This window comes from Acipenser ruthenus, chromosome 17 (assembly GCF_902713425.1).
Source record: "Acipenser ruthenus chromosome 17, fAciRut3.2 maternal haplotype, whole genome shotgun sequence".
In the NCBI taxonomy this organism is placed as follows: Eukaryota; Metazoa; Chordata; class Actinopteri; order Acipenseriformes; family Acipenseridae; genus Acipenser; species Acipenser ruthenus.
In genome coordinates, this window is record NC_081205.1 from 32679111 (window position 1) to 32695285 (window position 16175).

Sequence of the window (16175 nt, forward strand, 5' to 3'; positions counted from 1 at the left end):
TCTGTGGTATTGGTACTGAAACCCCTTCACACGGGTACAGAACCTGTCCAGACATTGATCCACTCACCCCTGGCTGATTGTGGCTGTCTGTTCTGTATCTAGTTTCAGTTTGTACAGACCATTTAATGTGGAATGTGGAATTCTTGACCTGCCAGTGCAAATCCAAAATCTGAATGTGTCTCCATTGGTCAAGCACTAATAAATGCGACTACTACTACTACTACTGCTATTACTGCTACTACTACTACTATTAAGAAGAAGAACTATGAATGTTTGTGTCACAGCTTTATTATGTGTCCTTGGTGAGTTTTCATGATTCACCATGGCTTTACACTACATTTTGCATAAGACATTAAAAATGGTTTAAGTCTATTAAAACATATGTAATATCTTATTCATTGCATGTTAACTGATCATGTTTGTATTAATGCTGGATGCATAGCGTTCTCATTGTATTTATATATTCACTTATACAAGCAGCTGGGTGTGTTCCTGCATTCCTGACACTCAAAGCACAGGTGCAAGTGTCCTCTTCTGCAGCCAGTCCACGCTCTATTAACGCAGTTCAGTCTGATTACCTGAACAGGGTTTGGATGAGGTTCTGTGCCGTCTGTTGTAATGTGTTAAATCTCCAGCAGGTGGTGCTGTGATAGCCTTAATAAAAGCTCCAATAACACCATGACAAGTACAGTACAATGAACCAGCACATTTACCTTTGTTCTACACTGAAATAGCCTGAATTACACCAGACAAGTGTTCTGTAGTTTTACTTTGAGGATCCCTACAACCAAACAGCTCTGCAACGAATCCCACTTTGTGTTCCATTTCAATAAGTGATAAACCTTTATTTTATCAATTAGTACCCTGTACCGGTAGATGCTGAGCTAGAGCTGCTGCAAATAGCAGCCATGGTTGGCACTGTACGTCAGTCATACTCCTTGTGAAACACCCCTGGATGCACCTAAATCAAAAGGCATTGCTTTAAAACAAAAAGGGAAAGTGCCCATTCCTCCTAAAGTCATACTAATTTCTAGTCATATTTTAAATAAAAAAAGAATATATTGCAGATTCGCCTTACAAAGGCTGTTCCGGTCTACCTGCTAAAGAACACAGCTGCCTCTTTGATTGGATGAAGCAGACAGGGGAGCAGTGGTGAGTATGTCTGTGAACTGGGGCCCCATGTTGCTGGAGGTCTAGTTTAGGTCTCACGTGAGTCCAGCTGATTTCAGTGCCGTAGTCTTGGTTGTGGAGAGGTGGCTGTGAGGCTCCACAGCTCAGGCAATGCACCACTTTCTCATTGTCCCGGTAGGTCACACAAACCCTGCAGGACATGCAAGGAGAGGCTCCTCTTCTGGATTTCGTGCTGGAGCTCTGTGAAGGCTTCGATGCGACGCTCGGCCTCGTTTTCTTGCCTCCCTCCTGTCTCGCTAGACGCCAATCCACGCTGATGTCCGAATGGGAGGAGGAACTGTCTATCAAGTGGACCCCTGCAGCCAAGGTCCTCAAGAATTTGGACTGGGGGCTCTTGGGTTTCTTCCCCTTCCACTTGATGAAAGCTGTTTGTTTGAGCTGCAGGAGCTCCGTGCAGGGTGAGCCAGCAGGTTTGTAATTGATGACGATGATCTTGGGGTCACCTGTGTTTTGGCAGAGAACCCCGAGTCTGAACTCCAGCATGCTGATGCTCTTTTCATTCACGTAATCTGGACTCAGGAAGACCATCAGTCTGCGGCTACACTGAATGAAACACAACACTGCCTCTGCCGCATCTAAAGAGACAAGCAGACGAGAAAGCATTCAGAGTTCCCTGCTTTCTCATTTGGGTCTCTCTTGGAAGTGATAATAAATAAATAAACGAATCTGTCTGGAAGAAGCACACATGGTTCTACACAAGCAATGCATATTGGGATGAGAATGGAGAACATGAGCATGTGTGGGTTCTAAAGATCAAGGCTAGGGTTAGGGGAGACTGGTAAAACTCTCATTTTGTGTGCAGAATATCCCTGGTTGGTTTTATCCATTCGTAGCACACAGAATGTAATGCCTCTGTGAGAAAGTGTAGTACACACTATATGGAAACCTGATACACTAACTATGAATTGAAACGGTTCTCTTTAACATTCTGTAGGTAAAGTCCCTACTGACCTCGTAGTAAATGGAAATGGATCAAAATAATAATAACACAAAAACAGAGAAAGAAAACAAGAAAAAAACAGGTTAAAATTTTAACAATTCTTTATTCTCCCATAAAATTGTAAAATGAAAAATAAGATACAAAATATGTAAAAAAAAAAAAAAAAAACACACAACAAAAAAACCAAACATATGTAACCAATATGCAAGTATATTCACATGCATTAAAACATAAATGTATATATGCAAGTATATTCACATGCATTAAAATATAAATGTATATATGCAAGTATATTCACATTCATTAAAATATAAATGTATATATGCAAGTATATTCACATGCATTAAAATATAAATGTATATATGCAAGTATATTCACATGCATTAAAATATAAATGTATATATGCAAGTATATTCACATGCATTAAAATATAAATGTATATTTTACCTAACAGATATAAAATACAACTAGACGAAAATGAAAGTGACACTTAAAAGAAATGCTGCTCTTAACAGCAGCCCTTCATAAGAAAAACGAGTTTCCATGACAATGTGTTGGTAGCTCTTCAGTGTTGTGGTCTACAGCGCCCTCCTAAGGCGCATGGTGGTAGCCACAGAGCAGCGCTACCCATCACTCTGTGCCTCCATCTGCTAAGATTTCTAGCTCTGCAGTGGGTGGACTTAGCATAAGAGAAACACTTTCCACACTGCAGTCTTTAAAACCCATTGCTAACAACAACAAAAAAAATCCCCAGTGTTTTACATGTGCCCTTCAGGGTAGAAGGCAGAACCTTTACCGAGGGGTAGTTTCTGGGGTGAGCTTTCTCTTCACCGGGAGCGCTACACAGAGCTGCTTCCAGAACCTGCAGTGGAGGTCATTGGACTTCTCCCCCTTCCATTTAAGAACTGTCAGCGCTGCCCGGGCGTGCTTCAGCTCCTTTAGCTGTCCGGCAGCTTTCAATGGTTTGAACTGAACCAGTATGACCCGCACGCTGCCAGACTGGGCCATGTTATTAACCCCAGCCTTGAGCTCCAGCAAAGTCTGGCTTCCCTTGAGGAGGTAATTGGGGCTCAGGACAACAATGAGACGCCTGCTTCTCCGGATGAAGCCCAGAGTCTCGTCTGTGATGGCTGAGGAACAAGGCATTGAAAAGTTAGGTTTTGTTTCATGCTTTCAGCCACAGGAACTGCTGCAAGGAAGGGAGGATCCTGCTCTCAAACTGTAGTTTTGTGTGTCAGAATATCGGAGCGTGAGCATGTTTTTGAAATTGCTGTTTAAGTGTTTTTTTTTGTGATAGTCTTTGTTTTCCCTGTTGCTTGCCTTCCAGTAACTAAGGAATACAGCTGGAGGGTTATCAATACTGTACTGAAAGCGTGTGTGACATTAAATGAAATCTCTGAATGAAACATTCCAACACTGCATCATTTCATAACTCAAAATATATTACTGTATCAAAAAAATAAAAGACGCTAATAATCATCACTATGAAGGGGAATGTTTATGTGAGTGGCTGGCTGCGGAGCTGCTGTGTACTTACTGCCCCCAGGTAGACTGTCCCTGTCAAAGATGCACACTTTGTAGCCAAACTCGTTTTCCAGAACGGAGCGCAGCGTGAGCAGAACAAACTCCTCCTCTTCTGCGTGCCGTGCGTAAGAAATGTAGATATCATACTCCTTTCCATCTGCCAATGAGAATTAAGACAGCTGAGAAACACAGGCGCGTTATACACCTGGGGCCAAGGCACCTTTCCAGAGAAGAATACAGCAATTACAGCAGATGGTTTCGTGAATACCACACCCCAGGCTCTAATCACATATATACATATATATGCAGTGATTATTAAGGAACAGCAGAGGGCAACACACTCTTATTACACAGAGTTAACTGGCACCACAGTTCAACCCTACCTGTGACACTTTCATCTGTGCCGAAGTGAGCCCGGTACAGCAGAACCAGCTCCAGCCAGTACACATAACAGACGATGAAGAGCGAGATCATGAGTAACAGGGTGACCCCCAGACCACAGGCCAGTTCTACTATGGGTGCGGGAGCTGCAATGCAGGACAGAGATACTGCATTAGAAAGTACCAACATACTGACCAGCGCAGTCAATACAGAGATCTTAAACTGCATCAATTCTAATGAGGTGTAGTATTCAATCAACATGCTGGGATGAACACACACTCCTCAGCTGATGTGCACAACACAAAAGGATATTGCTTTGCAATGCAATTACTCAGGAACCTCAGCCAATTGAACACAAACATCAAAACGGAATACAAAGCCACTGCAAGTGCACTTGGGTCTAAATAAAACAATCTGGGTTGGAAGCATTAGGTTGAATAGGGTTAAAGTATTAATATACTGTGCTGCTTATTAAGGCACATTTTAATAGCATCTTATAATTATTATTTTTTTAAAGAAGCCCGTAAATATTTATTTTTTAAACCAACTTGCAGCTACAGAAACAAAGCTATTACAAAGTGTCACAATCCTAATTGTGCATGTTTGGAAATCCTGGCTCAAACCCTGGGGTTCAGTCAGCTCATGTGCACCCCTTACTTGTCAATCTCAAACTGGCCTGTCTGCTCACTTCTCCGAGGACGTTTCGTGCGAAGCAGGTGTAGTTCCGCTTCACATCCTGCAAGCTGAACTCCTTAATTTGCAGAGTCTTTGTTATGATCTTATCCTCCAGTTCTTTACACTCAACACTGGAACAAAATTCAAGACAGGATTTGAAAGGTAATCACTCCTAGCCATGGCTTCCAATCTACAGCAAAGATGATCCTGGTCACAAACCCAGCCAGGAAATAATGCATAGCAAGCCGGTCCCTGGCCACAAAACATTCAAAGCAGAGCAATGAAACTGCAAGTACATGCTGAGTCATTGTAGGTCTGATTGCAATCTGTAGTAATTAACCGTGCACCAGTTACAGGTTTGTAAAATTATCATCTCATCATCCAAAGCGTAGCACACCCTAGCAGAATTCTAGAGTTTAACAGGATCTTCATTTTTGAGATTTATGTTAATAAGTGTAGAGCGTCTTTTAAGCTCAGAGAACACAAAGCCACATTTTCAGGAACCGTGGCTTGAAATCTGGTTCCAGAAGACAGGGAAACCTAGTCAAACCCCATCTCCCCTGGTGTGCCGTGCAGTGCAGTGGCCTGAAACCACGTCCCCTGAAACCACGTTCCAAGCTGCAAAGTGGCTTTGTGTCCCCCTCAGTTTAACTGATGTTATTTTGCACAATCCGAGCTCAGCGGGGGTTTGTATGTACTGCTCTCTTGTGCACTAGCAGACTCTTCACCTTCTATGTATGACTTGTATAATGCACATCGTAATCTAAAGGCATGCACAGACCTGGTGTAGATCTCAACCCTCGGATCTGTGAAGGTTTCCTCTCTCTTCCCGTCGATGGTCCACCACACCTCAGTCTCGGAGTTCATCACAAATGTAAAGAACACCTGGCAGGACAACTTGGTCAGGGCACCTGGGATTGAACAGATCATCAAACCAACAAGGTATTACTGGCAGAAAATGGGGCGACACACAGCCTCTCCACTACTCCTTTAACCAAATCTAATTGCTAAGGTGGTCACTCCTTATTAACATCTACTGAACTGCAAGTTACTGGTTGTCACAGGATGTTATTTGCTGATTAGAGTACATGGCTGATAGGATATTTCTATGAAGGGAGAAAGGGTTGTGAACTGGCTTTGAGCTCCATCACTCATAGTTATGCAAATGAAAGGACCACTCTGTAGTAAAAACCTGACCCTCTGTGTCATTTAAGGCCAAACACATGACAAACTTTCAAGGTTAAAGAGAATAATAAATAGTAGATTTTTCTTATATATTTTTTTTTACCCAGTGTCACAATAATTTCGCTTTGGTTGTTAGGATTGTGGATGACAGGTTTCTTTTGCATACTAGGTGGGCCTAGAAAAAAAAAAAAAAGGAAATCAATCTGTCAACTTATACAATCAATCAAACAAACGTAAAGTCCGGATTTTGTCCAAAAAACATTTATCGCTCTGCCTAATTAAAATTCTTTGGAGGTTGAAAACAATAAATGAACCATCATTGTGTTTCTCCATGCTTGTTAAGACGTAACAGTAAAGTTTCATGAATACATTATTCTAATATAGAAAAAAAAAAACTTGAGGGATATTAGATTTTAACTGTAAGTGACTACAACACTAAAAAGGTAACATTATTCAATTTCACGCAAGCATCATAAACACGTGATGTCTCACCTACGACCTTGACGAATACAGTCCTTGTTAGGGTGGAAGTGGTTCCATTTACAGTGTAGTTCACAATGCAGGTGTAGTTCCCAGCATAGTTTTGTCTCATTATGTTAAAATATATTTTGTTGTACTTGACTTGCTTCTCACTGTAGGACTCCACTGGTGTACAGTTCTACAGGATCAAAAAAAATGCAGGTGGTCAAAAATGGACCAGTTACCAGTTTAATAATGTTTAGCTTATCATTCTAGGTGCGGCTCCACACCTCCCCATCACCTATTGTACTATACAAAGACACCTGCAATCAGTCTGACTGCACCTAGCTTTAATGTCAGTCCTGAACAAGGGTGGAAGTTTAAACGTAGTACTGGGATGAACAACAGTGAAAGTTCAACCATGCTGAGACGGTATAACGAAATGTATAAGCTGATTCCCCTTATAATAATAGGTAATCTTGCACAGCAGTTTTGCTTTTCCCATGGTTATACTATGCATTTGCCCTGGTTTGCCATGTTTATTAATATGCTTTACCGTACCCCTCTGGACACTACCATGCTTGTGCTGTGCTTGATTACACTATGCTATGCTGGGAGTGGCGTTGACCTCCTGTGTGATAAGGTCCTTACTTTGTACCAGCTGATTGGAGGCTTTTCTTGTGCCGGGTAATACCCTTCAATATCGGGACAGGACAGCTCGCCATCCCCCTCCAGGGGGATCATTATGCGGTCAGGCTGGACGTGTGAGCTGACACAGGAGCCAGGATCCTTCTGAAGGACGATCAGCGGAACAGCGATCTTGTAGTAGTGAGTGTTGTTTCTGAAAGGCAAGAGTGTGACAAAACGTATTAATATTACAACGCTAGTAAGAAACTCAAGACATGGGTAGAAACCTTCTCAAAGATCCAGAGCTGTTTATTTCTCGTTGTGAAACATGAATAAAGAACGAAAGGTACCACTGTGTACTTACATAGCAGTTACTGAATAAATACATACTTACACATAATTACAATGTTATTATTCATTGTAACAATGTACTTTAATGTGCATTTTCTTTGCATGCTATAACCCTAACCCTATCCCTATCTCTAAACCTAACTGTTTTCTGATACAATTGTGTACTTACATATAGCATGGAAAAAAGATTTACACATTAAGTACATTGTAACTATATATAATAACATTGTAAGTATTTATAAGTAACACATGTATTTACTATGTAACTGCTATGTAAATACACAGTAATTAGAGACACGATGTTTAGTGAATGAACTCACCTCAGCATGCAGATATAGGCTCCGGTGTCGTTTACGGAAGTGGGACGGAACCACAGTATGTCCATTTCTTTGCTGATCCAGTGGTCTTTGAGGAGGAAGTTGATGGGCTCTTCCAGGTCCTGGTTCTGCCTGGTCCAATACCAGGCCAGAGTGAGTCCTGCCTCCTGGGCGGTGCTGTAATTATACTTCGTGATGTTGGAGAACAGCGGACAGCTCAGCCTCACGGTCTCCCCCACGTACACCTGCATGGTCCTATTTGTGTCCCAGTCATAACAGCTGTCTGAGACAGAGGAAGGATGCACTCCTGTAACACTGACTGCGACCAAGATCACATACTTTGGAATTGTTTTACTTTTCTGTGCTTTTATTTTGTATTACTGTTGTTTTGTATTACTGTTGTTTTGTATTACTGTTGTCCTGTTTGAATGACTGTGACAGAGACAGAAACATTCTTGGTGAAAGGGTTAGGTGGAAGTCAGCCATCTAGAAAGAGGGAGCAGCTGCGATACATTAAGTCATCGCCCCAGAGGGAAAGTGATGTGGCAACTGCGGATTGGAGGAGAAACGGCTGCACTCGCTAACCAAGGGGGCGTGACTGACGGTACAAATAGGGGACGTGGCTAGGTGATCCTTTCCTTTGTTTATGGTTAAGAGAAATGCTGAAGGACTAGTTTAAAATAACTGTGAGTGTTTTGTGGTTTGTATCATCTAATTGTACTGCTTGTTATTTATTAGACGGCTAACACAATCCGGAGCTGTCACTACAGGCCAGCACAACACTTCACCACTGTGCACGAGTAAATTGTATTTCACCACGAGCACTACAGCACGTGTGTGTCTTTGTGTGTGTTCTACTGTGTTTATTCATTTCAAACTGTGTATTATTATTTCAGGACTGCAACACGTTGTTTATTGAACTGTGCAATACACATCGTTGTGTACTGCCAGCCCTCCATGTCTTTACTGTTGTCATGAGACTTTGGATTATGAATAAACCACCTTTTCACCAATACTTTGTTGTTTGTCATTGTCTTGAGCACTGCATAACCTCTACACCTGTGCACTGCAAACCACGTTGCCACAATGACTTATTGATTCTTACTGATTTTATAATGTTGTTATTTCTTTCCGTTTTCTCTTGCCAGGACCCCCTTCACAGTGAGATGTCTGTCTCAAGGGTTCTGTCCTGGTTAAATAAATTAATATATTTGAAATGCATTTGAATTCAAATAATGAATTACTTTGTTGTGCTAACCAAGGTTTTACTCAATTCTCTTAACAACACAAGTCAAATGATCTCTGTTGAAGATCTTTTGTTTATTGCATGTGTTTGCAGATATTTCAAAGACAACGCTGAGTGATGACAGCTGCTGCTGCTGCTTACTCCTGGTGCCCAATCACTTTGTGTGCTGTTGTTCAAACTCACTCCAATGGCCTCTATGTAATCAGACCATGTGACCCCACACAAGGATACCAGGATGTAGCAATTGATCTACTTTTGAATGAACTGAAGAACCAAAATTAATTTTAAAGCTTTGGTTGAAACTATTTTAATATGCTGCGTGTCAGTACTGTTATTAATTTTAATTAATTATTAATTTCTTATCCAAGCTGACTTACAATTGTTACACGATATCACATTATTTTGTACATACATTTATACAGTTGTGTTTTTACTGGAGCAATCTAGGTAAAGTACCTTGCTCACATACTGTACAGTGTTTTCTATGTACAGTCATACACTCGAGAAGCAATCTGAAGTGGCTGTGCAGGAATGGGGCTGCTTAAACCCTTGTCGAGGAGCTGGGTTCCTACACTTACCCAAGTGGCTCTGATTATTCATCTGCCGTGGCCGATGGTGTCTGGCTAAGCTGCTTTGTGTCAGATCCCCAATGCCATGATTTATGAATCGCCTGCAGCTCATTTAACTGCTAACAGACAAGGCAAATTGTTCCAGCAGTCATTGCTAATTACCACAAGACTCCGAAGTGGTTTGCAAACAAATCTATAACCTCGGAATGGATAAGAGGGACACTGACAGGGATTTGCACTGCATTCAGAAGTGGCTTGATGCACATATGGATTGTGATGGATGAATTCCATTCTGCACACATTCCCTTGAGAACAGGGTGGCTTTGTAACCATTTAAATATCAATATTGCAGCGAAAGCATTTACTTTCTCCTTGGCTCATGCGCAGTCTGCAGTGGGTTATAAGTGCAGTGGGTTATAACGTTTATTATTTTCTCAATGTTTAATTTCTTCCCTGCTTGATATCCCATTGTGTGTGTTCTCATTCTCCATTGTTGTTTAAGCTCAGATGTCTATTTATTCACCAGACTATGCAACATGGGTGTTGCTTCTGAAAAGGGAGTGTGCAACTGTAAGTTGCTCCTTTTAATTGTTAGTTAGGGAATGGAAAGTCTGTACACAGCAGCACATAAGTAGACCCAATGGTTTATAAAGAATGTGTTTTTGCTGTGATAGTTGGTAAGCAACAATGTTGAACGATGCAGAACAAACATACAGTAATAGGAGATTAAAAGTTAATGAAATGAAATATTATTATAATCTCCTTAGGGGCCTGTTAGATTGCTACTTCACCACCTGTACGATCACATGTATAATCTACACATGTTCCAGTAAGTGCAGGAAAAGCCAGGGCACAGTGGTTACATTAACAACTGCAGTAAAACTAATGTCCTGACCATGGGACCAATCCAATTCACTTTACTGCTTGACAGAAATCTTAGCTGAGCTTCATTAACAGACAGTTCAGAAGTGGAGTGTTATTAGCGGCTCAATGAACACAGCGGATCACTCACTGCACAGTTATTCAAGTACAAAGACAAGATCGGCATTTACTGTTGATTCACATACTCAAGAACTGACAAGCCCATATGCTCCCCACCGTTCCTTTTTGTCATTTAAAACAACAGTGATAAGATACGTTACCTGACCCAATTTACTATGAGTTTAATAAGACACATGTGAGCTTGTTACCTATACACACTGTGACTAATCAAGCTCTTAGTGAAATCTGGAATGAGTGAAACTGCTATGCAATAAGGGTCTTATATCCTTAGCTATATGCGCATATCTATAGGGAAGCTGCTATTCCACAGAACAGCATGTAATTGCATTTCTGGGCTGGTCTGTTTTGTAGGGATTGTAAGTTCTAGTAAATTAGCCTTGCTGTTTCAAGCTACACGTGTGTGTGCAGCTGTGCACAATATCATTCCAAATGAATGCCGACTGCAGCTGTCCGTTTCTCAAAGTCATGAAACTTCAAAGATACAAACAGTCCTTTGTGTCTTATCCTAAAATAGAAGAATATATTTGAAGGTATTTGAATTCCTGATTTACCATATTTAAAAGGTTCTACAATTCGGGTAATTTCTAGATGTACTGTAAATATACACCATCCTGACAATATACTATTTGTGATCTGTTCTGAACAGTAGACACATTTTACACAGACCTAATTGCTCAACCACAAAGCTGGGATCAATGCAAACCAAAGAAATACAAATACAAAGTAAAGTTCCATTTGGCTCTGCAGATAGGTATAGTGATGTGGAAACCATGAGCAGCTCCTGTAGGCTGTACCCTGCTAGACTCATGTACTGTATAGTAGCTCAATGTAGCAGAGACAATGACCCATCTGGTCTAGCTGTATTCAGTAGCATTAATCTCACAGAAACATTTAAGATCTCTCCTCTCTTCAGCAATTCTTATTTGTGCCAATTCCAAAACATGACAAGCTTGTACCCAGCTAATTAAATTACACTTGACAGCTTTTTAAAGAGCCTCCCAACGTTCAATGTTCAACCCATCACGACACTCACTGACCTGCGGAGCGGGGTGCAGTCAGCCCCGCAGCGAGACTGGAACTCCCTGTAGAGGCTCCAGCACACAGCACACACAGCACCAGAACTGAAGACACCCTGTGGAGATAAAGGGGGAGCATATTAGCCATGCTCGCAAACTTTATGGGTAAAATGTAAGCATTCAGCCCAATGCAGAGATACCATTCCCAATGTAAAGGGCTGGGTGATGCTGGGTATTGATACAGCACCTCACCATACAGAACATGCAAAATATATATATATATATATATATATATATATATATATATATATATATATATATATATATATATATATATATATATATATATATATTTGCATGAAATTATAAATTTTGTAAAAGATAAATGCCTTAGATCCACTAGGATACTGGAAAAGAAGAAGAGGAAGTAGAGGAAGATGAAGAGGAAGAAGAAGAAAGAAAGAAAGAACGAAAGAACAAAAGAAAGAAAGAAAGAAAGAAAGAAAGAAAGAAAGAAAGTTTTTAGGACACTATGGGGTCTGTTTAATTCATCTTTTCAGGGGGTTTTCAATAGGAATACATACTCCCTAAAGTTGAATGTGTTGTAATGGAGAGAAATACTGAAACACACTGACTTGCACTGTGACAGGTGCTAGCTATCATAATATATTTATTTATTAATGATTTCACTGCTGGCTGTATTCAGCTCAGTCATTGGAATGGGTTAGATTAGGTGGCTGACTAGACAGTGACAAATGTATGAAGCAGGTCACTGATAAAAAACAACCTCCCATGAAATTAACAGCAACAGCTTTGCTGCTGGCCAGTTTTTTGTTTTTTTTAAACAGCATCACTTATGAATTATATCATGTAATAAGAATAATAATAAAAATGAATGCAGTATTACAGATGGTTTCCCTTACAAAAAGAATTCACAAGCACAAAAGGGTTAAGAGATGAAGCTGTCTATCATTGCCTAAATATATGAATAATAATGAAGAAAGAAAGAAAGAAAGAAAGAAAGAAAGAAAGAAAGAAAGAAAGAAAGAAAGAAAGAAAGAAAGAAAGAATTATTATATTTCCCATTATGAAATGACTTACATTTGCAATGCAGGATACAGAATGGCACTCCTCTTGTTCTGTGATAATAAATTTAAATAAGAATGTGGTCTGTTCAGATGGCAGGCAGCGCTGTGAAGCAAACAAAAACAAGAGGTGTCTGGTAAACTATGAGGAGCACACATGCCAGGAACGGGTGAATCAGAGGGCTGGAGCAGAAGCAGTTTTAAATCACACCAGCTCATTCCCTCTGTGCAGGGCAAAACACCACCATGTGATACGCTTCATCCAATCAAACGAGCTTAATCCATTCCTACACACTCAGGCAGATAGTTCAGAGCCGACACTGACAGAGACATTAAACTGAGCCCTGAGTTGCAAGTCTGTATGAGCAGTAACTGTTATTAGCAACGTATTGGGACCATTCTGCTTATTGCCCAGTTTAAGAAACTGCTTTGCAAAGGGAGTCTAACATTAAATAATATATATATATATATATATATATATATATATATATATATATATATATATATATATATATATATATACATACATATATACACACACACACACAGCACTTCAAATAAGAGGTACTCAGTTTCTCAAGAGTGAAAGGACAACCCCTTTATTGGAGGGTCTGTTGACACCTTCTTTTTAATTTGTTTTGATGCCTGAAATACATCTCTAGAATGTAGTCCTAAAATGAGCAGTTATGAAAGAGACACATTGTTATAGCAAATGTGTATGTTCATTTTAAACAATGTACCTGGAAACACTGCCAGAGCCCTACAATGTCTTCATGCTTGTAATAAACCAAACAGTAACAGATCACATGAAAGTAATACACTACTTACATAGCTATGTGTTTCATTCAAAGCAGCACATACGATATCTACACAGCGAATTGGGGTGCGCAGCAGGTATGCTAGATGGAGTCATTTCATTTGCTGTAACCCCTTTAAGATACTTTGCCGAAAAACAAAATTAACCAAGGCTTGCAACAGTAAAAATTAACCAAGGCTTGCAGCAGTAATCTGTGGGCATCTGTGTCCAAAACATAGTCTGCACAATTTGGAGACAAATGAGATGCCACTGGGTGATTTCCAAGGTCCCGCGCCAGCACAGCAAACAGCGGGTTATTCAAACCGTATGTTCAAGCACATTATTACTAAAAGAGGCGTGCAAACTGGTTTTACGAGTTATACCGGTTGTGTTAGGATAGTACACACAGGTTGTGAATGTGCAATGCTTGGAAATCCTTTGGGTGGAGTTGATGTGCGTGTCTTAGCGAATTCGCCCTGTTCTGATCACGTGGATACAGATGTTGAATAAAGTTATACATAGTAAGCAATGATGGCTTACTAATATCTACACTGTGCGTGGGTCTGAACGGCCAAAGAAGCAATAGGCTTTAAATATTTCGCACTAGTCTTTTTGGAAAACTGAAAAACAAACATTGTATCTACATATATTGGACAAAGCCTAAGTATATGCAGGACAGATACAAGGGTTGTATCTGTTATACAGCGGATAAATTAGAGAAACGGAGTGTATTTCTGTTACTCGTAGGGTCAATTGTATCGAGTTTCAGAAAAATATAAAATAGTCGCAGTTTCAACTTACCTTTCTTGTGCGCGATTTGACTTGTATAAAGAAAGAACAACATTAGCGGTCCATTTGTTCATTTGATCACTCGTTTTATCACCAAACTCCTCAGTCATGCGATTCAAGTCATTATTTTATTACTATAACATCTCAAAAAGCTCTGCAAATGTCTGTGATATTCTGTGAGCGCTGGATGCAGAAACAGCTATCTTGTTTGTGTTCTCGCTGTGGTGTAGGGGATATGTAAAGTGTTCAGATCCACCCCCCTCCCCCTGGGCACCTGTGGGCTTGCCTGTAAGCTGCCCGAGAGCTGCGTTGTCCTTCGACTCTGTAGCTCTTGGGTGGCTGCATGGTGAGTCCGCAGTGTGAAAAAAAGTGGTCGGCTGACGGCACACTCTTCGGAGGACAGCGTGCAGAGGTGGTGGGTGAGCTGAGCCTAAAAATAATTGGCCATTCCAAATTGGGGAGAAAATAATAAAAAATAATTGGCAACTACTAAATTTATAAAAAAATAAAATATCTTTTCTGATTCACCCCCAGCTTGACTGGCTTTTCTTTGTTTCCTTGTTTCATTCCTAATAAAAGCCTTGTAACCTGTTGTAAAGCAGTTAGGCACATGTTTTGGCGCCCGATTACCCTCCTCTGTGTAACCCGGATTGTGAAGGGTATACTGTACAGTAAAATCTCCTTTTTCAAACACAAAAATCCAGCTGGCTGTGCTTCTCTCGCTTTCTGGGTTTGTTCTGCCAGACATGTATTATGTTGCGTGTATAAATACTGGTTTACTAAATAGTTTTTTTTATTATTTTTTATTCTGCTTCATATGGAATATTCCTGAAAAATATTGTTACGAAAATAGAGAACATTTCTGGAATTGATAGCAGTACAATGCTGCACTTATCATGTTTCATTCAATCTACTAGGATTACAGAAGGAACTGCTTGGAAATAAAAAGGTGAACACGCATAACAAGTCCACAACGTATCAAACACAGAGGAACACATTGAAATTACAGTAAAAAGTCGCTCTCTGAACTTTTATCTGACACAATACTGTAATGTTTATCTGAATATTAATAATTATTGCAGTAATGTATTGATTTTCACGACCTATTTTATCAATATTGTATACCTTGTTAGATTGTCATACGCATCATACACATGGGAGGAGTCATACGCAAAAAACACTCATCATCATCATATAATAAACATATCCTCCCCAACTCAACACGACACGACCATCATGACAGTAAAAATAGACATAATGAAGCGTTCTTACCTTTGTATAAGTTAGTGATGTGTCAGGTCATGCAGGCCAAGGTGCGCCACCAAACACAAAGGCACATTCACTAAGCTTTTTGCAAAGTGTTTCCCGGTTCGTTTCTTAACAAAACACTTAACAAACTGGTGCACCTGTGTGACAGCATAGCTCCATTTTCATCTCAATAAAATCACACATACACAAGCACACACACACACAGGTGTGTTTTGCACAGACACTGGTTTAACACTACCTGCACTCTCACTTTACAACATGTATATGTCTCACTGCAGGCTAGAAGGGACGCTGCACATTTGCCTCGTATGCCCTCTAGTCCCGCGGGCGGAACACGGAACTGCACGTAAATATTATATTTCATAACTCATTTTTAATATTATTACAAAAGCAAAAGAGAAAAAAAACCTGACTTGATATCAAAATCGTTGTTTACCTACCGTCAAACAGCGAAGGAATTTTTCGAATCTGTCATTTCACGGCTGAGATATCCCATTCACAATGTGTCTAGTATTTGCATTCAAAACAAAAGCAATCGACTAGCTTGCGTTTTGCTGCTCTGGTCTTACAACCTTGATGACGATAAAGTCTCCCTGATCACGTTGTAGGGGAGGTCACAAGCTTTCCATTCATGCCTTTACTTTGTTTGTAACCCAATCCATCACAGAGTAATCGATGTGCAAACAAACACGCCCACCTCTTGAATGAGATAAGGGGGGGGAGAAAAAGCCTTTCAAAGGCAAATGCACGTGG

The 16175-nt window shown here is 40.3% G+C and overlaps 2 protein-coding genes across 5 annotated transcripts; both read right to left on the reverse strand.

The window, feature by feature from the left end:
* Nucleotides 1-406: 406 nt before the first annotated feature.
* LOC131697991 (uncharacterized) lies at nucleotides 407-1984 on the reverse strand. The gene has a single exon (XM_058990435.1). The coding sequence runs from the start codon at nucleotides 1792-1794 to the stop codon at nucleotides 1075-1077; it is 720 nt and encodes a 239-aa protein (XP_058846418.1). The 5' UTR covers nucleotides 1795-1984; the 3' UTR covers nucleotides 407-1074.
* Nucleotides 1985-2263: 279 nt separating this feature from the next.
* Nucleotides 2264-15956, reverse strand: LOC117423775 (interleukin-1 receptor accessory protein-like). 4 transcript variants are annotated; one of them, XM_058990432.1, is made up of 12 exons: nucleotides 14166-14364; nucleotides 12585-12674; nucleotides 11505-11599; nucleotides 7654-7933; nucleotides 7007-7196; nucleotides 6389-6554; nucleotides 6000-6071; nucleotides 5493-5622; nucleotides 4694-4842; nucleotides 4039-4182; nucleotides 3669-3812; nucleotides 2264-3261 (listed from the first exon to the last, which is right to left on the reverse strand). In XM_058990432.1, the coding sequence occupies exons 1-12, from the start codon at nucleotides 14261-14263 to the stop codon at nucleotides 2924-2926; spliced, it is 1896 nt and encodes a 631-aa protein (XP_058846415.1). In that variant the 5' UTR covers nucleotides 14264-14364; the 3' UTR covers nucleotides 2264-2923. The 4 variants fall into 4 exon arrangements, with proteins under 4 accessions (XP_058846415.1, XP_058846417.1, XP_058846416.1 ...); XM_058990433.1 differs by lacking the exon at nucleotides 14166-14364 and adding an exon at nucleotides 15863-15956 and having other exon boundaries at nucleotides 2468-3261; XM_034039967.3 differs by lacking the exon at nucleotides 14166-14364 and adding an exon at nucleotides 15426-15731 and having other exon boundaries at nucleotides 2468-3261.
* Nucleotides 15957-16175: the final 219 nt, after the last annotated feature.

Excerpts from the sequence above, each read along its gene's own strand:
- LOC117423775 (XM_058990432.1), bottom strand. The coding sequence starts at position 14,263 with ATGACTGAGGAGTTTGGTGATAAAACGAGTGATCAAATGAACAAATGG. Across the intron at positions 6,072-6,388 it reads TGTATTCGTCAAGGTCGTAG|GCCCACCTAGTATGCAAAAG; the intron begins GTGAGACATCAC and ends TTTTTTTTCTAG. Across the intron at positions 4,843-5,492 it reads AGGGTTGAGATCTACACCAG|TGTTGAGTGTAAAGAACTGG; the intron begins GTCTGTGCATGC and ends ATTTTGTTCCAG.
- LOC131697991 (XM_058990435.1), bottom strand. The coding sequence starts at position 1,794 with ATGCTTTCTCGTCTGCTTGTCTCTTTAGATGCGGCAGAGGCAGTGTTG.